Raw genomic sequence first — 22,167 nt, forward strand, 5'->3', positions numbered from 1 at the left:
CCTGTTCAGCCCTCAACATTTAATATTTTACACCTCAGTTCCATGAAGTCGGATGTGAAATTCAAGTGGTGAACAATCTCCAAATGCCTTTTTTTTAAAATGTCAAAGCCGTAAACACATATAAGCAGCTAATTTTAATTGCTCCTGGAAGTACGTCATTAGAAAGACAGACATCATTTCTACCTGCCTGACAGTTGGATCAGTGTAGAATTTGCTGCTGAGATACATTAGCGTGCAGTATTAATGACACCTCAATGTTACATTATAAATAAATATATAAATCCAAGATATCTTGATATCAAGGTGTCAGGCTGGCTTAGTTGGTAGCACTCTCACCCCTGTGTTGGGAGGTTGTGGATTCATGCTCATGTCAAGTCTTTGAGCTTATAGTCTAGGATACTTCAATACAGTAAACGCTGTATTGTCAGAAGTGCCCTTCTTTGGATGAAATGTTGAATCAAGGTCCCACTTGTCTGTTCAGATGAAGATAGAAATTTATGGCACAGAAATTCTAATGGCATTCTAAATTCTAAAATGAGAAGGGAGTTTTTCCTGATGTCTTGGCCAAAAATGCCCCTTAAAGAAAAAAATTGTCCACTTCATAGCTATTTGTGGGACTCAGCTATCATTTTGCCCACAGCAAAATCTCACAAAGCTATAAAGTGCATGACCAATTAAACTAGAGGATTATCAGCAAAGATACCAAGAGAAATGCTACCACTGAGCCAGGCTGAGTAATTAGTAGAAAATCAACTCTCACAAAAGCTTCATTAGTTAGAAATAAGTACATCCCTAAGAGGAATAGCTAGCGGGAACCAAAAAGTGGAACCTGGAAATAAGTGGACATATATGTATGGACAAGTGAATTTACCCATAGTACTCTATGGTTTAAAACAAAGATAAAGATTTAAAAACAATGATATTCCTGATTGGAAACTGAGGTAATAATATAATTGCATTGCCAATTGTATCCTCATCACTTGTAAAAATGTGCTAACGGTCAAGAAATACAACTCAATAAATTGACATGTTGCTTTCTGGCACATCAATAAACAGAACTGTCATAGTGGTGCAGCAGCAAGTGCTTTTCTGAGTTTATCCATAATCTGAGAGCATTTAAAAGGAACGTTGGAATATACAAGACCAGAAAAGAACATTCTGAGTCACCTGGGGAGTCCTAAAATACAAAACTAAATGTAAAAAAGACATAATCTTCTCACATGGGACACAAATGTTTTATATGCCTATAACATATGACATTATTCTCCACTATTATTTAAGAAAAATGCAAGTTGGGTTCAAAAAAGCTATATTTCTATTCTGGTATGAATACAGTATTTGTGCAGAAATGCTGATGTTTCCACATTTTAAATGAATAACAAGGCAATCACGTGGGGAGGATTACTTGCGAGGACCTGTCAGTCAGACCTATTACCATTCATGTTTAAACTTGGCTTCTATACTAATAAATATGTAAATCGGCTCCAAAAATCTGCAAGCACGCATCTTAGACTGCAGATCCCAATTGTGTTCACATTTTATTTCAAGACATTGCAGCAGGTTTATATTATTTTGATCAATGATAGCAGTATATATTTTAATATATATATAGAATATATATAAAAATCCAGTTGTCCAGTTATTTTTAGTTCACCCTGATGTATGAAGACATGGTTAAGATATATCAGTAACAAACATAGAAATACCCATCTACACACACTGCATATGAACAGTGTTGAAGCCATTGTTTAAAGATTGAAGGGCATTGAGCATCACTTGGAGGTGACATCGGATTAGTTGCTTGTTTACAGAAATTTAGAGAGGACACCACTCTTTCTAAATCTCATGCTGTCTCAATCTCAGTGAGTAGGTCAATTTTCTAGAGATATTGTGCCCCATAATACTTTAATCTTCAACTCTGTAGTAGGGTATGCTTGTCTTTTTTCAATTTAGAATTGTACAAGTTTTAACTGTAAAGAGCAAAAATCCTATGAAGCTCTCCATGTATTGATCAGATTAAATTACTGGGTATGCGGTTTTCAACAGTACTTTTAGTACTTTGACTTGTAAATTATTAATCTTTGGAGTATATGAAACATTGGGATCTAACTTGTGGTCAAGATAAACAGATTCCTTAAGCATCAAAGATATCAAATAGGAGTCCTGTAGCTCAGTGGTTAGAGCACTCGCTTTGCAAGCAAGAGACCTGAGTTCAATTCCAGGCAGGGCGAAACCTTGGGCAAGTTTCCTTACTCCACACGCCTAATAATAATCCCTCCAAAACAAAACAATAATAAATTGGTCATTTTCAATCTACGACTGTTTGTGGGACATTGCTGTGCGCAATTGGCTGCCGCGTTCGCCCACAAATATACAGTCAATTCACTTTACAGTGTGTTCTGTGAAGCGCTTTGGGACGTCCTCCTGACGTGAAAAGCGCTATATCAAATGCAAGGATTATTATTATTATCTTTCCCATCTCCTCCCCCTCCTTTCCCCCCACCCACACCTGATACCCACAATCAGCTCTCTCAATGCCACCACCCTGAAATAGGATACTTTTCCTCTTCTGGTTTGTGGATTGTGGCTTTCAGTGAGTGTGGTCGAGCAAACAGACAGTCAAAACTGTAAACCAGAAGACAAAAGCACAAATATAGAAAGTTGGTATTGAGGACGGTTTCAGGTGTGAGGGAGAGGGAACACAAAATGCTCACCTCTCAATAAAACAACAACTTGCATTTATAAAGACCCTTCACTCGGGGTAGCATCCTGGAGCACTTGACAGAGGTGGAGTCTGACAACGAGGGAGAAGGAGGGGGAGGTGACCATAAGCTTTGATCAAAAAGGAAGGTCCTTAGGCGGGATTTGAAGATGGGGGGGAGGGAATTCTAGATTTTGGGGGCATAGTAGCTGAAGGCACAGCCACCAATGGTGGAGCGGAGGGGACGAGGAATAAACAGGAAGTCAGAGCCAGCTGAGCGGAGGCAGCGGGTAGTGGAGTGGGGGGCAAGCAGGTTGTATAGGGAGGTGCAAGGGAATTAAACGATTTGAAAATGAGTGAGAGGATCTTGAAATCTATCTGTTCGGTGATTGGAAGCCAGTGGAGCCTATCAATGACTGGAGTGATGGGGGTACACAGTTTCTTGAAGATGAGTATCAGGGCGGCAAAGTTTTGAATTAATTGGATTTTGTGTTTGGCGGAGCTGGGGAGACCAGCCAGGAGAGCATTGGAATAGTCCAGCCAAGAAGTGATGAAGGCGTAGACGAAGGTTTCAGCTGCATTGGTTGTGAGGTACGGACGGAGACGGGCAATGTGACGGAGCTGGAAACAAACGGCTCTAGTCAGGGAACGGATGTGGGTTAGAAAGGAGAGCTGGAGATCGAACCTGATGCTTTAGTTGCACACGGGTTCAGTGAGGCTGAGGGAGAGCTTGGAGAGGTTGAGGAGTTCAGACCCGCAGTGGAGAAAACTTTGACGGGAGCCAAACAGTAAGGCTTCTGTCTTGCCGACATTCAGGAAATTTGTGCTCATCCAGACCTTGATGTCCATCAAACAAGCTGACAGGACATCAGCTGGGAGTTGCAGCTGGAGGAGTAGATTTGTGTGTCAACAACAAAATTACATTTATATAGCGCCTTTCACATCGGGAGGATTTTCCAAGGTGCTGGAAAATCAGTGTTTCGGATCTGAGCTGGGGGTCGGGATTGGGGAGGGTGGATGGCAGTGGAGAAGGAGGGTGACTGAAGACACGATTGAAGAAGAGGATCTTGAGACGGGTCTTGAAGGAGCCAAGGCTAGGGGCGAGGTAGAGGGACTGTGGAGTGGAGTTCCAGAGGGTGAGGGCAGAGTGGCAGAAGGCCCGACTGCCAATGCTGGGGCGGAAGCGGAGGGAGATATGAAGCAGGCCTGCTGAACGGAAGGAGTGGGCAGGTTGGTAGGGGGTTAGAAGGTCACAGCGATAGGGGGGAGCGAGTCCACGGAGGGGTTTGAAGGTGAGGACCAGGAACTTGAACTGTAGCCTCTGTGTAATGGGAAGCCAATGGAGTCGGATCAGGATGGGGGTGATAGGGTCACGGAGCCTGGTGTGGGAAAGTATTGTGATGTGCTGTTTGTGCAGATTATTTTTTAAATCACTCTTTTCACTCCTCTTATGAGAATGCTGACTATTGCTGGAGTGCAATTCCAATGGTAGCAACGGCCTTGATTATCTCATCCAAAGCACTCGAAGACACTACCAAGTGTGAAAGGCGCTATATAAATGCAAGTTGTTGTTGTTGATGAGCCATTCGAATGCTGTGCTGGGGCTCTATTGCAGAAACACCCATTTTTGTAGCTGGTTACTTGGTGGGGGTGACTTAGAAATGCATATAGGTATCAATTCAACTTGCACCTTGTGGAATAAGGTGTCAGCTTGGCGCAGTGGATAGTGCTCTGAATCAGAAGGATTGGGTTAAAGCTCCACATCAGGACTCTGAGCTCACAATCTGTAACCTCCAATACAGCGCTGGGGAGTACTGATTGCTAGAGGTGCCCTCCTTCAGATGAGATGTTGATAAACCAAAGTTCCATCTACCTACTCAGGTGGATGTTAAAGATCCCATGGCACTATTCAAAAAGAGGAGAAGTTCTCATTCATTTCACCGCTGTCTGTAGGACATTGTGGTGCACAAATTAACTGCTGCCTCTACAAAATATATATCATTACAGAAAATTCTGAGAAGAGCTTTGAGATATACTCTTGACGAGAAAGGCACGATGCAGGGAAAATGCAGGGATTATTTTTGTAAGAACACTTCAGTAAGGCACTGGAGTACAATTAAGAGATGCAGTGATTTGTGTGATTGAAAAGCTGAAGTACTTTTTGTTTCAACTTTTAGAGCCTGTTTGGAGGCAAGTGCTGAACAGTGGAAGCGACTCCAGATCTCCCTACAGGAGCTCCTGGTGTGGCTCAACTTAAAGAACGATGAGCTGAAGAGCCGAATGCCTGTTGGTGGTGATGTTACTGCAGTACAACAGCAGAACGATGTACACAGAGTAAGGGAAATTATTTTCATTGTTTTGGGCTCTTCCCATAGAGGATATTACTGGTTCTATGGATGCGTGCATGCAAGCATGAGCAGACTGTTTTGAGGAATTTACTTTTTTCCACCGTTATTTTGAAAGAGGAGCCATTTTTCAGTATATTAATGAATATTGTGAATACCGAACATGGTCTTGGAAACCTTATTCTTCATAAATTCTCTCAGTATAATATTATCATAACAATATTTGGAAGTACTGTCTTCAATGATGAAAACCATATTTGTGTTTTGCTTACTACAAAAAAAATTCAATCCTCTAATGCAGAACCTCTAGGGTGGTCCCAAGAAATGCTGAGAGCAGTTTATTCACGGCCTTGCTCCCTCCTACCTCTCCGACCTATTATCCCCCTACTTATCTGCCCGCACCCTCCGTTCCTCTGGCTCCAGTCTGCTGCACACCCCCCGCCCTAACCGCCCTACCATCTCAGCCCCTAGGCTCTGGAACTCCATCCCCCAGTGCCTTCGCCTTGCTTCCTCCCTTTCCTCCTTCAAGGCCGGTCTCAAGACCTTTCTCTTCAACCATGCCTTCACCTCCCCTCTCGACTCTCTATCCCCTCCTCGCTCCCTCCATTCCATCCTCTCATCCTCACCATTTCCCCCCTGCTCAGGTCCCGACCCAACTGTCCAGCTCCTTGGGACGTCCTCCCGACGCAAAAGGTGCTCTATAAATGCAATCTTGTTGTGGTTGTTGTATTTCCTGTTTAGTCAAAAATAGCACAGATGCACCTTTGTTGCTTACTTGCTTGCTCTGCTTATGAGTGAAATTCTTGCCACTTTTTTGTTTACCAATGCATGCAAATTGAAAATAGCTGAACAAGCCATCTTGGAAATTGCTTTTTAATGACTAGGTAAAATATACAAAGAAAAGTACATGCTCCATGCTGATCGCAATAAGTCAACTGGCAAGGCCTTGGAAAAATTAAAAGATCTTAATTAAAATGTGAATCAGCTAAAAAGTAATTTCTTTAGAATGCTGGCACAGAATGTAGACAGATTTTTAACAATAACTATCTCCATAGTTGAGAGCCCATAGCTACTGTTCGCTTTGCTGACTGACACCAGTTCATCTTTGACTAAAATTATTGCCAGTTACCTACAAATTTGTTCAGATCGCAGTAAGACTGAACTCTCAGTCAGAAAGGATAAACCCTGTTCACTTTGCACCATGTTACTTTTGCCTGAGATTTTCCTCAGTGGCTGGGTTATAGTAAGTTTGTAAAACTTTCATTTGGATAACAAAATAGTATCAACAACATTTACAAAATGTCACGTTGTTATGAAGGCGTCATGGTTTCGTACAAGTAGGTGGTAATGTGACTGACAGATGTGGCTCAGTTAGCATTCCAGAGTCAGCACTTCATTGCCTCATCAAATTGCCCATCCCTTCAGATGTGAGCTACGGACAATGAGAAGCACACATTGTAACTAGGTCTGTCCACATATGTGCACTTCAAACACAGTTAGATGGATATGAATCAAGAGTGGGAGTCTTGGCCAATTAGTGAAGCCTGTTCCTGATGTATACCAAAACACGAGCCTTACACCTTCATCTCCTTGAAGAATGTGACATAAGGAATGTTTTACCTTCTCCATCCAAATATAGAGCATGGCACAGGAAATCCGTCACTTTCCAATATAAATTCAACACAAGTAGGGGATGAAAGTAATCTGCCATACACCATTTTTGAGTAGCACACAGCAGTACAGAGTAATATTTGTTGACCATGCCAAGGCATGGGTGAAATGAAATTCAACCATTTCATTTACTTTTCTTTTGTATTGATATTGGAAAGATAATTTTAGTTAAGTGGTTTGTGTAGTTACTTGTGTAGTCCAGTGCTTTCAGACTTGAGACATCCTCCCAACATGAAAGGTGCTATATGAACGCATTTTGTTGTTGTAATGATACTGGAGTGTATAACCCATTCCATCTGTTTTGTTCCCAAGACTCCATCAAATAGAGTTATTTATAAGCAGAGAGATAAGTTACAAAACATACCAAACTGAAGAGAGTTGTGGTTAGACTAAATCAATAAATTGTTATGTTCGCAACAAACAATGTGTAGAACACTCTTTTATTTCAGCTCACAAGTTAAAAAATCAAACAGTCCCACCAAAAACTCCCTACTCAGTTCTCCCTGTTTCCTGCTTTTCAACTTCCTGATCCCTTCCATTGCTCCTAGTCAATTGGTCCTTATTGTCTTAATGAGTATCCAACATAAATCTGCTGCATGGATTGCCTGATCAAAATAACTCCAATGTGTTTGAACAGAACTTATGTGATTTTCATATGACTTCTCTGCTTCTGGCTGATTTATTTTGAATGCTTATTTTAGAGATTACAGATGGACACAAACAATTTGCCATGTTGCTTTTTTTAAGAGCTTCAAGAGGGAGTTGAAGTCGAAGGAACCAGTGATCATGAGTGCACTTGACACAGTGCGTCTGTTCTTAGCAGACCAGCCCGTAGAAGGACCAGAAAGTCTCTTTCCGCTAACAAAAGGTATTTACTATAACCTGGAATGTAAAGCGCCGGTTGGCTAATGGAAATATGTTGTCTCTTCAAGAGCAGCTGAAAACTGATCAGCTGAAACTGTATCAACTGGGGATATTCTCTCTCGGTCAATTGGATGAAAGAACTTGCTATCCTAATCCTCTAATTATCCTTTTTGATAGTTACGCCTGCTTTTATCAAGGCAGATCCTGCATTATATTTTGCCTAAATAGGCAACTTCTTTATTTCATAAAATGTTTTCAATTTATAAATACTTGCCTACGAGTTTAGACGATCAAGTGTTAATTTTGAATCCATTTTGCTCCAGCTCTTAACATAACTTGCAAAGAAAAACAGCTCAAAATTAAGCCTGTTTTTAAGAATATGCCAACTTCAGGATACTCTGATACACTACATAAGGAGAGTAAAACTGGAGCCAGGTGGAATTTCTCCACTCCTAATCTGATAGGAAACACAACACTTCAGTTGATAATTATCCAATGGTTTCAAGTGTGAACGCTCCCCTCTTTCCCCCCTTCCTGGTGTTGGCGCAATGGATCTAAATTCCAACAGCAAAACCTAAAAAGAAAATTCAGAAAAGGATGAGAATAAATGAAAACATATTACATTTAAAGAGTAAGGATAGCTTGGAGTTTTCTTAAAGTTCCTACTGCGATTTGGGTTTAGATGATTAGATGATGGTGATGAAATAGATTGGTTGAGCCCCTCCATAGGTGAAAAGATTTCAGAGTCCTAGTCTCAATACCATTCATACACTGTCATCGTGTTGCGGTGTTTTTCATTGCGCCAAGATCTCATTTTAATAATTCCTTCAAAAACAAATTGTCAGCTCCAGATGGTGCTTACAATATTTATACCATTCCAATGGAAATAATTCCCCATCCACCTGAGCCAGGCCTGTGAATTTTAAAATTATACACCCTTGATCACAAACACTAGAGTATCTTTGATTTATTCGAAGAGGAAAGGTTTTTGTGGCATTATTTTATATCAATTATATTACCACGACCATGAGTTCTGTAGCTCAGTGGTTAGAGCTCTCACCTCGCAAGTGAGAGACCTGGGTTCGATGCCCAATTGGATGCCACATTTCACCCACAATATATAGAGTCAATTGACTTAACTGTATAATCTATGAAGCGCTTTGAGAGTCTCAAAGGTGAGATAAGGCGCTATATTAAATACAAGGATTATTATTATTTACTACTACTGTTATTATTTATTACTACAGTTCCTTTCATACATTGTGTTTTATTTTATTGTAAACATTGAACACACAAAGAGCAACGAAGAACAGTAACAAAATGAATGCATACAAACCAGTAATCAGTAATGCTAACAATAACATCTTATTCGAAAAGAATGGAGAATATACATTGTGAATTATTTGCAGTTTGTGCATTTTACAGAATTATTTTTCCGTTACTTTTTCGTACAGAAAAAACACCAGAAGAGAATGCCCAGAGTGTTGCTAGAGTCATTCAAAAGCAGTCGGAGGACGTGAAAATAGAGTGGGAGAAGCTGAGCATTCGCTCTGTTGATTGGCAGAAGCGTTTGGATGAAGCCCTGGAAAGACTTCTGGAGTTGCAGGATGCTATGGATGAACTGAACCTCAAACTGCGCAAGGCTGAATCTATCCGAGACTCGTGGCAACCTGTGGGAGACCTGCTGATTGACTCTCTGCAGGACCATATAGAAAAAGTCAAGGTAATTAGCAACAAAATGACTTTCAGTGTGAAGGATGGAAAAAAAGATGAATTTATTGCCATTTTGCAACTAAATATTCTACAATTTCCCAAACTACTGTAGTTTGTATACTAAACACATCATAAGTTGTCACAGATGATCCATGTATTGGCATTGTCTCATTTTTAATGCACAATATTTAGAACTTAAACTGCAAATTATTTTGACCTAGGTGTAGGCATGAGTACAACTTGGTTTAACAAGATGGATATTGCCCTAAATTTGTCACAAAGAATATTGAATTAAATCAGGTAGAGACACATAATCATGAAGCAATTTGCATTGGAGTCTACACGCCATGATCACTTTCAGGTAATAATAATCTTTGCATTTGATATCGCGCCTTATCATTTCTTTGAGACATCTCAAAGTGCTTCACAGAATATACTGTAAAGTGAATTGACTGTATATTTTGTGGGTGCAAGATCCAGAAAGGTTATTTATCAGACTTAGCTGTATTGGAGGATGACTAATACAGTAATAACATGACGATCTGGCTAGTTAAGCAGATGGGTTCAGGAGTAATAGGTTTTAAAATAGCTCAGTGTAAGGCAATGCATATTGGAACCTACGAGATTAAAGATGAATTGAATAAGCAGTGCATATCAGCAGAGCCAGAGAAGGAAAAGGATTTGAATGTGATTATTGATCCTTCGCTGAGGGCTTCTGGCCAATGTGAAGCTGTTATCAATATAGATAATCAAATATAAGGTAGCGTCTTGAGGGCATTTATCTAAAAGATAAAATAAGTAATTCTAGCCTTAAACAGATCACTATTTGGATGACATTGGGAGGATTTGGTGAAATTTTGGGCATCTTAATCCTCACAGTGACATTGACATATTGGTGATTTCAGAAAGGAAGAAAAGTTGTGCTCTAAATTCTCAAACTATAAGCGAAGCAACTGAAGCTCATCACTCGAGCATACAACAACAACTTGCATTTATATAGCGTCCTCCATGCAGGTGGCGGAGTTTTGAATGAGTTGAATTTTGTGAACAGTCGAGGAGGGCATTAGTGTAGTCCAACCGAGAGGTGATGAAGGCGTGGACAAGGGTTTCGGCAACTTGTGGAGTGAAGTGTTGTTGGAGACAGGCAATGTGGAGGAAAGCATTCCTGGTCAGGGACCGAATGTGGGCGAGGAAGGATAACTGGGGATCGAACCTGACACCTAAGTTGCGCATGGGTTCAGAGAGTTTTACGGACAGGTCGGGTAGGTTGAGGAGGTCGGAACCGCAGGACAGAATGGGAGCCAAAGAGTATGGTTTCCATCTTGTTGACGTTTAACTGCAAGAAATTTGGGCTCATCCAAGCCTTGAGGTCGCAACTGGAGGAGGAGAAGTAAAGTTGAGTGTCATCCCCATACATGGGGAAGTTAACCCTGTGTCTGCGGATGACATCACTGAGAGGAAGTATATAGATGAGGAAGAGAAGGGGGCCAAGGATGGAGCCTTGGGGTACCCCACAGGTGCTGGGAGGGGGCAAGAAGAACCATTTGCAGAAACGTAGTGCTGGCGGTTTGTAAAGTAGGACTTGAACCAAATGAGTGTAGTCCCACTGAGGTGGATGACAGATGGTAGTGGAGGAGGATGGCGTGATCAACTGTGTCGAACTCGGTGGAGAGGTCCAGGAGGACAAGGAGGCAGAGGGAGCCCTGGTCACAGATAGAGAGGATATCGTTAGTGACTTTCACGAGCGCTATCTGTACTGTGGGAAGGGTGGAAACCGGACTGGAGGGGTTCGAGTAGGGGGTGGAGGAAGAGATGTGCCCGAAGTTGGTTGGCAACAATATGTTTCAAAACTTTGGCCGGGAAGGGCAGTTTTGAGATAGGGCTGTCGTGCCCGAGGTTGGAAGATTTTTGTAAGGTGGGGGATGATGACGTCGGTTTTGAGGGGGAGTGGAACTAATTCTGAGGAGAGGGGCTGATTAATGGTGTCTGCCAGCAGTGGGCAGAGGAGGGGGGAGTTGGGTGATCAGCAGCTGGGTGGGGAGCGGGCCAAGGCAGCAGGTGATGGGTTTCATCAGAATGATGGAGGATGAGAGGAAGGAGAGATGGGGGCAAAGGAATGTAGGGTGGGGGCCATGGTAGGACTGGAGGGGGCGGGGGTGAAGGAGATGCAATGGTGGGGGGTTGGTAGGGGACGCGGGGCAGGAGGATGAGGCTGTTAGGTATTAACTTTTCATTATGGTGTACTTAAATTGTGGATTACTCTTTGCAGAGGGATTAATAAAGTTAATTATAAAAGGATTCAATAAGGTTAGCATATAAATAGGCTGTTTCCATTGGTTGGGGGAGTCTGTAATCAGGGGACACAAGTATATGTTTCTCTATAAAAGAGAATATAGGAGGAATTACTTTGCTTAGAATATGGCGAGATTGTGTAACTCGTTGCTTAAAGCAGCGGTTAAATCAGTTAGTATAGATCCATTCAAGAGAAAGCTATACCTTCACATGAGGGAGAAGGAAATAGAAGGATATGGGAGGGAGTAAAAGAACGGGTGGAGACTCATGTGTATAAATGCTGGCACAGTCCGGTTGGGCCGAGTGGCTTGTTTCTGTTGCGTACATTTTTTATAAGTATTTTTCCTGCACATTTTGGGCTCCTGATCAATAGTTTCTTTTAAAAATCACTGAGGATGATGGCCCGAACATATTCACAGCCGTGGGTAGGAACAATTGATTTCTGTTTCCCCAGTTAAAATTAAGATTCAAAACTAATATTAAATTTAAAATGATGTTTTACAGTCTGGAGTAGACTCCACAGTCCTTCAGATGAGATGTTAAACCAAAGTTTCGTCTGTCTGTTCAGGTGGATGTTAAAGATCCCATGGCATTAATCGAAATGTCCTGACCAACAATTCCCCAGATAAAACTGATTATTCACTTCATGGTTGTTTGTGGGACCTAGCTGTGCACAAAATAGGCTCCCGTGTACAAAACGCACACAGTCACACCACTTTACTGTATATTCTGTAAAACACTTTTGGGCATCCTCCTGATATGAAAAGCACTGTACCAAATGTAAAGATTATTATTATTAAAATAAAGGCCTTTCAAAATGATGTTTCCACCAAATATGCGGGTCAGGGAATAAGAGGAATATTAATATTATTGGTCAACAACCTCAAACACCCGCTTCTTCCCACCCTGCTTCATGACCTACAACATTGCTGTAAAGGACTTCAATACATCCTACATGTATAGCCTTCCTATGTTCCTGTATGAATGATTGTAAGAGAGATAGACAAATAGTTGGGTGATAGGGATATTAAAGGATATCGCGAAATGGCAGAGCATTGGAATTAAAAGTATTGCCAAGATCTAGTAAACTGCTGAAACTGCTTGATGGCCCCCTCCTATTCCTGTTTTTCTATGTTCGAAAAAGTGCTATATAAGTGCAAGTTGTTGTGAGCAATAATGCACCTTTCAGTTGTTGATCATATATGTTAATTTTAGGACTAATTAGATTCAATATTACATATCGTTCATTTTCTCACTTGTTAAAGTGTCGTTCTTTCTTTGAGTCATGAGCATCTCCTCAGAAAATCCTACTTTTCAAAACAAAAACGTTGAAGTAACGTGCAGGTTTAGGCATTCTGATCCAAATGCCTTTATTTAGAATTCGCTGCATTTTAAACCCCTTTACCAAGTCTGAGTATACTTGGCGACAGCAACTTGAAAGGATTTGAATTGTTTTTGAAAACATTAGCATATCACATTAAAGCAAAAGCTTTTTAGTCCTAACACTTGACAAGATGGCACAAAGTCATAGAAAAGATGTATATTGGCACTTGTAATGTTTCTTGCTCTGTTTTAGTAAATCACACCACAGAGATCTTAGCCATTAATAGGAGTCGAGACGGCTCATTTTGGTAGTGTCGCTATCAGGTATTCAAGTACCATAATAGTAATTTTACCGGAGCATAAGTGAGTCAATGAACGAAATAGAATCAATTTATCAAGCTCCTGAGAAGGCATACTATAATTAGTCAGGGATGCTCGGAGAGCAGCACAGAATAGAAATGAGATTCTGCTCATTAAAAAGCTTGTAGCTTGACTTTGAGCACAGATTGTTGACTGCTGAAATAATGGTTATTCAACTCAGCATTTATGAAACTGATTGTTTTAAAAAAAATAAATTAGGTTTTGTTCCCAGAGAACGTTATTGGTTAATATAAGAATTGCACTGAGAACAATAGTCATATCCAGGGACCAGTTTTTATTGCTCTCCTGGCAAAATGCCTAAACCTACAGATTACAATAAGTTTCTTTCACAAAGTACAGTCTTATTAGCAGATACATATGACTAAAAGAAATAGTCACTTTACAGAGCACCTGTTGAAGTAATAATGCCAAGACCTTCTAATTTTGTGTAATGATCCATGGGAAAATCACAGCTATTTTCACAGCAGGATCATCATGCAGTAGACATTTGGGATGAGGAGGTGGTTTCAAGAACATTTCAATAACGGATCCCGGGGCCGAGCCAGGGGGAGGAAGGTGACCAAAGGCGCGGTCGAAAAGAAAGGTCTTCAGCCGAGACCTGAAAATAGGAAAAGAGGGGGCGAGGCAAAGGGAGTGAGGAAGGGACTATGTTACCACAACAGTGGCGAAACAAATTTGAGCTGCACTCTCTGATGATTCTGTGAAAGTTGACAAGCAGTGGAGTGAACAACACAAGAATATTTTGGGGGATGCAGTATATTTTAAATGTTATTGGTTGAGCCTGCAGCTCTTTACTAACAGTAAACTCCAACACACTTCTGGATTCTGCACATCTGCTAGAAATTTAAGAATCTTCATAAATGCTGGTTGATGTTAACTTCTAAAACGATGGTGAAAACCAAGAGCAGTTTCAGGCCTCAGATCACTGTCCAACCAGATTGTGAGGACGAGATCAGGTATGAAAGAAAGGGCTCAGATTCCAGTCAGTAAGTATGACTGGAGGAAGATAGTGGCAAGAGATAAAGGATGACACTGTGTCCATTTAGCTCCACCCCAATCACTGTCCTGGCCTTTAGGGTTGTTTAATATGGAAGGTGGCAACCACAGCTCTGGAGGGAGGTTGCAGCCAGAATTCCTAGGTCTGATTGCCCCCACTGGAATCAGTTGACATTGCATTGTAATGTTGTGTTCTTTCTGATGGGACATTAAACCAAGGTTCTGTCTGCCTGTTCGGGGGATGTTTAAGATGCCATGATACAAGGGAAGGGAGTTTCCACTAGAGTTGTAGCCAGCTATCCTGCAGATGAATTGGTCATTCGTGTCATTGGAAATGGGACCAATTTTGTGCAAATTGACTGCTGTGATTATCTACAAATACTGTCACTGCACTTGCCAGCAATTACTTGTGAAATACTGTAATAAGTCTTGACATGGAATCGGGTGAACATTATAGCACAGAATGGACCCTTCGTACAACTGTACAGGCCAATTAGTCCATTCCGAGGTTTATACTCCACGCAAGCCTCTACCTTTCCTCTCTGATGTTCAACTTCAAGATCCTCACACTCATATTGTCTGACACCTCCCTACCTCTCCAACCTGCTCACTCCGCAATTCACCACCTGACGCCTCTGCTCGACTGGCACCGGCCTCCTGCTCGTCCCTTGCATCCTCTGCCCCACCATCGGAGGTCACACTTTCAGCCACTATGCCCCAAAACTCTGGAACACTCTCCCTCAATCCCTCCACCTTGCCCCCTCTCCTTTTTCAAGTCCCGCCTGAAAACCTTCCTCTTCGACCGTGCCACCTCCCCCTAGCCCTGCTCGGAGTCAGGCTCTGCCACTGTTAAGCGCTCTGAGACGCTACCCTGCGTGGAGGGCACTATATAAGTGCAAGTTGTTGTTGTATAGGTGCTATATCAAATGAAAGAATTATTATTATAGTTGTTTCTATTTTGTATTATTTTTATGTGTGAGTATTATTCTGGGCTGTGACTCCCTCACAGTTGTACAGTTTACTAATGGTTAATACATTCCTATAAACAATGCTCACTTGGGCAAAAGACTGTAAAGTAACCAAAGGGAACAGCCTCTAGCTTTGGGAGTGGACCACGCCACCGTAACCTGCATGAGGCGTGGGTGAGGGGAGAACTTGCCATTAATAGTGCTTGCGAATGGAACTCGAGCCTCTTGCTGTTTACTATGGGTTGATGTGTTGTTTTCAGTACCATAAACTGAGTTCACATTTTTGTCTGCAAATTAATAACAGTTGAAGGTTGAATCTGTTGCATAGTTTAAAACAGTTTCCAGCACCAGGGTCCCAATGTCTAGAGGATTGACCTTGAATATGTTAAACCCTGTGTTTGAATTCAGTTTTAAACAGACTTGTAATTTGAGCTGACATGCACCAGTGGTGCATCAGATTTAATCAGAATAATAATTTACAAAGTAACTTTACTGTAGTTTACAGCCACATAGAAAGTTGACTGATATGAATGGTGAACTATTTCAATGAAGCTTTATGAACTGGGGGGAAAGAATCAGCCGGTTTAATAATGTGCGATGCAGTGCAATTCGTATGTTCATTACCAAGATATTCCCAGGGAATTGGCTGTGAAAACTCCAATGAGCATTAAATAGCAGATCTCAGGAAAACCAACTCCATTGCATTAGGTTATTATTTTTGTATTGGGTTTTTGAAACGTGCGCTGGAAACTGATTCAAAATTAGTATGAACTTATGTTTTCAATGGAATATTATTTCTTGTCAAAGTTTTCTATTCCCCCTTCTATTTGAAGGCTTCTTTTCCTTTATACTAGAGACTATGGTTTTACACGTGTTTATCTCCCACTGGATCATCGCCCAAGTGATCATTATTTATGTCACCAGTGAGTGTTAGTCGGCTGTCAGACTGTGTGCAGGTGTGCATTGCAGGCAAATTTGATAATATTCTCAGTTGACACTCACAAATGCACACAGATTCCAGCAGGGGTCTCTGAGTAATGATTGGAAGTGGGAACCTTAATGGATTTCCCCTTCTCTAGATCAGGGACGCTCAGGTCAGTCATAGCAACCCCACTGCTACACTCCTGCGATTAGTTATCAGGATCAGGATTTGAACCAGCAAATGTTCAGTCTGTATGGCTTGTTGCTACAGTATGTGGTGCACCACGACTCTTTGTGGGAAACAACTGTGTGCAATTGGCTGCCACGTTTCGCCCACAAAATATACAGTTATTTCACTTTACAGTATGTTCTGTGAAGCGCTTTGAGACGTCTTGAAGACGTGATAAGGCACTATATCAAATGCAAGAATTATTCATATCTGGCATATTATTAGAAAATTTGTAAAGCACTGCTAATAATTAAACAGTATGAGATTTGATGATTATTACTGCTAACAGATTGTAAAGAGGGATATTATTACCCTTCCTTTTTTTAAGAGGCATTGTAATCATGAAAAAGTGTTTGCCAAATGTCGGTTTCCAAATATGACATGTCAACTTAGATTCCATGAGACAATTCATCATTTGTATCTGCTTTTTGTATCAATATGACATAAATTGTACACAGCTCCTTTGACGTTTCTCCTTGCTTACACAAAGAGTATGCCAAACAATGTTTAAGAAGCCTCTGACCCATCTTCTTAAATGAAAAGATAGTAGATTATTAAAGCAATCTAACAATACAGGTAATGAACAGAAAATTTCACACAGCTAGATTAACATATATTGTAGAGGTAATCTACAACGCCTCTTTCATTCCTACATTCATTTATCACATTTACATGGAGTGAATCCTTAGTGCTGTAATAAGGTTGACATTATTTAAATGTAACTCACGTACATATAAGAAGGCTAAAACATCAAACTGGGCTAGTGAGCCACAGCACAATTTCAGATGCTTACCTGTGCGAGTCAATACATGCTTCGAATGCAAATAGGTTCTAAAAGCTTCCAGCTTCATACAAATACCAATGTCAGCAAAAGCAGTTTCTCGTTCCACTGCACTGCTTCCAGAGAAAGAGAAAAATATATGAAAATAGAGTAGGGGTTCAGTAGAATTACTGATATACTCCCCCAAATGGTGGAGGTTCTGTCCTTCAGAGGAGACATCAAACCAAGGTCCTGCTGCCTATCCAGGTAGACATTAAAGATCCCATGGCAACAAACGAAAAGAAATAGGAGTTTCTCCTGGTATCCTGGCTAGCAATCCTCCAAATAAAATAAGTCACTCACTCCATGGCTGTTTGTGGCCCATTGCTGTGTGCAAGTTGGCTGCCATGTGTGCCCACAAGATACACTTTATTTAGAGTGCACTCTAAATATTTAGTGTATTTTGTAGGAAAATGTGGCAGCCTATAAAATGTATTGCAATACACCTTGTGAAGTACTTTGAGACGTTTTGACAACCTAACTGTCAAATGGAGCTATAATCAAATGTAAGGATTATAGAATAGGTAAAGGCACTGCAACCAATAGGGATACAGACTGAAAAAAATTTGCAGATACAATTCCAACACAAGTTTCTACTGAGTAAGCTGATCTCAGATGGAGCAATAGTTGGGGCACTGTATTCACTGTCCAGGTTCACACATGAAGGATGGTCAGTTGGGTGAGGTGTTGAAGTCACTCAGTGCCTTAGGAGAGATAGAAGTGAGGAAAGTGGAAAGCAATAACCATTACATGGCATCCTTGCCCTTTTGGTAAGTTTTTTCAACAACAACTTGCATTTATATAGCATCCCTTACGCAGGGTAGTGTCCCAGAGCACTTGACAGTGGTGGAGCACGACACCGAAACGGGGAGAGGTGACCGTAGGCACAGTCAAAGAGGAAGGTCTTCAGGCGCGACCTGGAAATGGGGAAGGAATGGGCAAGACAGAAGGATAGAGGAGGAGTATTCCAGAGTTTCAAGGAATAGCGGCTAAAAGCACGGCCACCAATGGTGGAACAGAGGGCACGAGGGAGACAGTTTTCAGGTAGACAGTTCCAGAAGCGGTCTGCTTCCAAACTGTTTCACAGCTGCAGGTTAGGCAGCCAGGAGAGTTCACACTGTATCCACTGGATTCTCAGTTTCAGCATTGTCAACATAGTTAGGAAGGGGGGAGTGGGAGTTTCAAAGCTTATAATTGTCTTTGTAAAGTGTAGGCACAGTTGATAATACTGTTTAATGATGTAATTGTCCTTCTGCCTTGCTGTGCCTGAAAGTATTGCACTGTTTTATTTCCATCCAATTTAGCATCTAATGGGGTGAAATTGTGGCATGTGGTGTGGTAACTGCCCTCAGCTGCCATTTGACTTGTTCGCTCAAGTACATGGTCACTTGAGTGCTGGTTTCCATTATAGCACTCGCAGGGTCTATGGGCTGAACCATTGTGAGAAATTTGCGGTGGGTGGGGCACGGTTCCGGGTTCACAACTGAAGCAAGACATTAACAGGTTGGAATGTTCCATCGTATGACAATTATCACTTTATCATTGAGGATATCAAACACATCGCGGGTTGACATTTTCACTCTTATAATGCTCGCCAAGGATATTTTTTATTATTTATTGTTTCTGTAGCCTTATTCCTATCTTTCTGGATGAGTTGAAGTGTGGGTGCCCCAGGCGTATAGTCAGGCCTGCCCACAGCACATTGAACTACTGTAGTTATGACAATAATAATAATAATCCTTGCATTTGATATAGGGCTTTTCACTTCTTCTAGACGTCTCAAACGCGGCAGTCAATTGCGCACAGCGGTGTCCCACAAACAATCGTGGATTGAAGTGACCAATTTTTTTTTTTTTTGAGGGATTATTATTAGGCGTGTGGAGTGAGGAAACTTGCCCAAGGTTTTGTCCTGTCGGGAATTGAACCCAGGTAGTTCTGAAATGGGCACAAACTGCAGGTCAGTGAGAATGCAGCGCTGGATCTTCTGTCCACGCTTTTGGTCATCTTTCACCCCCTCAGCCCCTTCAGCTCCCACCCCCAGCTCAGGTGCTCAGCCAGTACTGTTGAATTCTCTTGACATGAAAGGCGCTATTTAAATATAATTTTTTATTGTTTTGTATCCGACTGAACAGACTCATGTTAATATTTTTTCGGTCAGCCTGGTGTCTGACACATGTGGAAACCCATCACCATGCTTAGGAGTATCCAAACTAAACTGAGAATTCCATGCATCCCACCTACACATGGAAATTCCAGAGATAGATTGTTGGAGTGTAATGTGCACTCTCTCCCTGAAAAGACTCATCCTGCTTATCTAATTCCGGAAAATAATAACAACAAGATTACATTTGTATAGCGCCTTTCACTTCGGGAGGACGTCCCAAGGCACTGAACAGTGTATAGCATTTCAGACCCGAGCTGGGGTCGGGGGAGGAGAAGGAAGGGGAGGGGAAGGGAGGTTGCCGATGGCATGGTCGAAGAGGAGGGTGTTGAGGCGGGACTTGAAGGAGACTAAGGAGAGGGTGAGGCGGAGTGATTGGGTGATGGAATTCCAGAGGTTGGGGGCAGAGTGGCTGAAGGCTCTCCCGCCAATGGTGGGGTGGGTGAGTTGGGGGACGTGGAGCAGGTACAGGTTGGCAAGAACCAAGGTTTGGGGTGTGCCAGAGTATGTGTTGGGGTACTGCTGGAGCCTAACCAGCTAACACCGCATAGCTTGCCATTGATATCACCGTCTGGCAAGAATGCCTGATCTGTCAGCTCTGCAGAAGTGGACCAGTTAATGTTTGGTAGAGTCAGGTGGTTTAATTCTTCACAACACTGATATCTCACAAAATTATAGACAGTCAAATTGGAGATTTTGTCTTCAACTTTAACTCTGCCCCATCTCCCCCTTCCACACTGAGAAAGTAATTGGCTTGTCTGCTGAGGTGGCAGATTTCTGGGTGATTGCCAGGTTCAATCACTTGGCCTCAGCATCCACTTTGAAGCTGCCTTTGTTCACAAAGGTAATGAATTCCCGTTGACTTTTCCTGTTTCAAAACAAACCTTTCATACAAAGACTCCACTAAGAGAATCCACTGACATATTCTTGATGCACCAAAGCACAGAACTGTGGTTTCAGAAAGTCTCTTTTACTTATGAGGAGAATCTCATGACAGCCTAGAGCTATCGACAATGCTTGTGTGATCATATCAATTAGTTGTGACAATTTAGCAATCCGTCAGGGTAAATCATGTATTGGGTTGGATACTATCAACATGTCCCTCACAGAAGATTATTGCATTGATGATGCGTGGATAATTTCTGGATTTCACTATTGTCTTGGCACCTCAATGGGATTAACTGAACTGCATTTGTTAAGCAAAACATTTGCTAATGCTATTGTGTTTTAATCGTACGCAATGTGATTTGTAATGCACCCAATATAGACTACATCCAATGCTGGGTTTAGGCTGCAGACTAAAATGAAGGTGGTTTAAAATGAGATTTCCCAGGCTTCCTTTTTTCGACTGCCTCCTCTGCCTTTGCCATCAATCGTCAACTCTCCCAGCTAATAAACAACTTTAATCCTGACACAGCAGTTGTGCATTTTGTGTGCTGCTGCAACCCTTAATACAACGGGCACCTAACAAAACAAAATGAGTGGAGGTCAAGAAAGAGTTTGCCTGACATCAAGGTGCCCTCACAACATGACTCATGTCACTTAGCCGGCTGCAGTGAGGGCTCAGGATAGGGGTTGCAATACATATTGAATTTCTTCCTCCAGTTTGTATTCTTCCGCTGGTAACATGTCTGTTTCTCCCCTTTTGTGCTAATTGTTGTACTCGTACATCTATACACTGTTAGGGGAAAAATGGTGACTCAGTGACCATCTTCTTTGTTACAAAAATAAAGCAAGTCCTGAGTTTGAGCAGAAAACAACTTTAAGATGTGTTTGAAAGCTATAATTGGTGATGTCGTTTGTATCACTGTTTTAAAAGAAAACTTATTTTTTTTGTAACCAGGCCTTCAGAGCAGAAATTGCTCCTTTGAAAGAGAATGTGACGCACATGAATGATCTCGCCTGCCAATTCACACCGACGCAAATCCAACTGTCTCCATATAACTTGAACCGGTTGGACGACCTGAATACGAGGTGGAAACAATTACAGGTGGGTCTGTCCTCAGGGTCTCCAGTGGCTGCTGCTTCGGCTGTTGCTGACTGCTATGTTTCTCTTGGTAAGAGCAGATTTGTGCTGACTTTGCACAAAAAAAGACACAAAAGGGATTGAGTAACATTATAATTTAAAATTATGTGATGATTATCATCTCAGTTTTTCTTAAAATTTCCTGGGTTAACAGTCCAATGGGACAATGGCGACAAATCCTGAGGTGCCAGGATGTGGTTACAATGTGGACCTTTGTAATAATGGGAAATACGAGCCATAAAGATGAGGGATATGAACCTTAAGGAGATTTAAAGGACAGATTTAGTACTGAGGAACGTAACAGCATTGAATGAGAAAAGGCATCTGGCCCATCAAGTCTGCTGAAAACAGCACTACCAACACTGGCATCAAACAGTGACTTGCTCTCCGAATCACAATATTGTGGTAATTAAGATCTTGCATGGATGGAGAGTCACAGTTTCTGTTTCTTTCTCCTACAACCCCATAGCCTTGATAGAGGGATTGCACTTGCACTGTGAGTGCTCAAATTACCCTACTTCCTTTTCAGTTCCTTTTTCTTTCCTTCCAGCAAAGATAGAGAATTCTCAGGCTGGCTCAGTTGGTAGCACTCTTACCTCAGACTCTGAAAGTAAGGGCACGTTAAAATGAAGTGTGAGAAATGACCAACTTCAAGTGATCGGGTTGCAATCAACCTCGCTTCATGCATGCATGTTGCGTACGATATGAAATGTCACAACATTACTTCCTCCATAGAGTGATGACAACAGTACTTCT

The 22,167-nt window shown here is 41.6% G+C and overlaps 1 protein-coding gene across 1 annotated transcript in view; it reads left to right on the forward strand.

Annotated features, from left to right (window-relative positions):
* LOC103186406 (dystrophin-like) overlaps window positions 1-22,167 on the forward strand; it is a 775,626-nt gene that overhangs the window by 663,468 nt on the left and 89,991 nt on the right. The window contains 4 exon segments of the mRNA XM_042334068.1: window positions 4,879-5,035; window positions 7,465-7,585; window positions 9,036-9,304; window positions 21,229-21,375. Of these exon segments, the coding sequence (XP_042190002.1) occupies window positions 4,879-5,035; window positions 7,465-7,585; window positions 9,036-9,304; window positions 21,229-21,375 (694 nt within the window).

Source organism: Callorhinchus milii, unplaced genomic scaffold, assembly GCF_018977255.1.
Source record: "Callorhinchus milii isolate IMCB2004 unplaced genomic scaffold, IMCB_Cmil_1.0 Scaffold4, whole genome shotgun sequence".
Classification (NCBI taxonomy): domain Eukaryota; kingdom Metazoa; phylum Chordata; class Chondrichthyes; order Chimaeriformes; family Callorhinchidae; genus Callorhinchus; species Callorhinchus milii.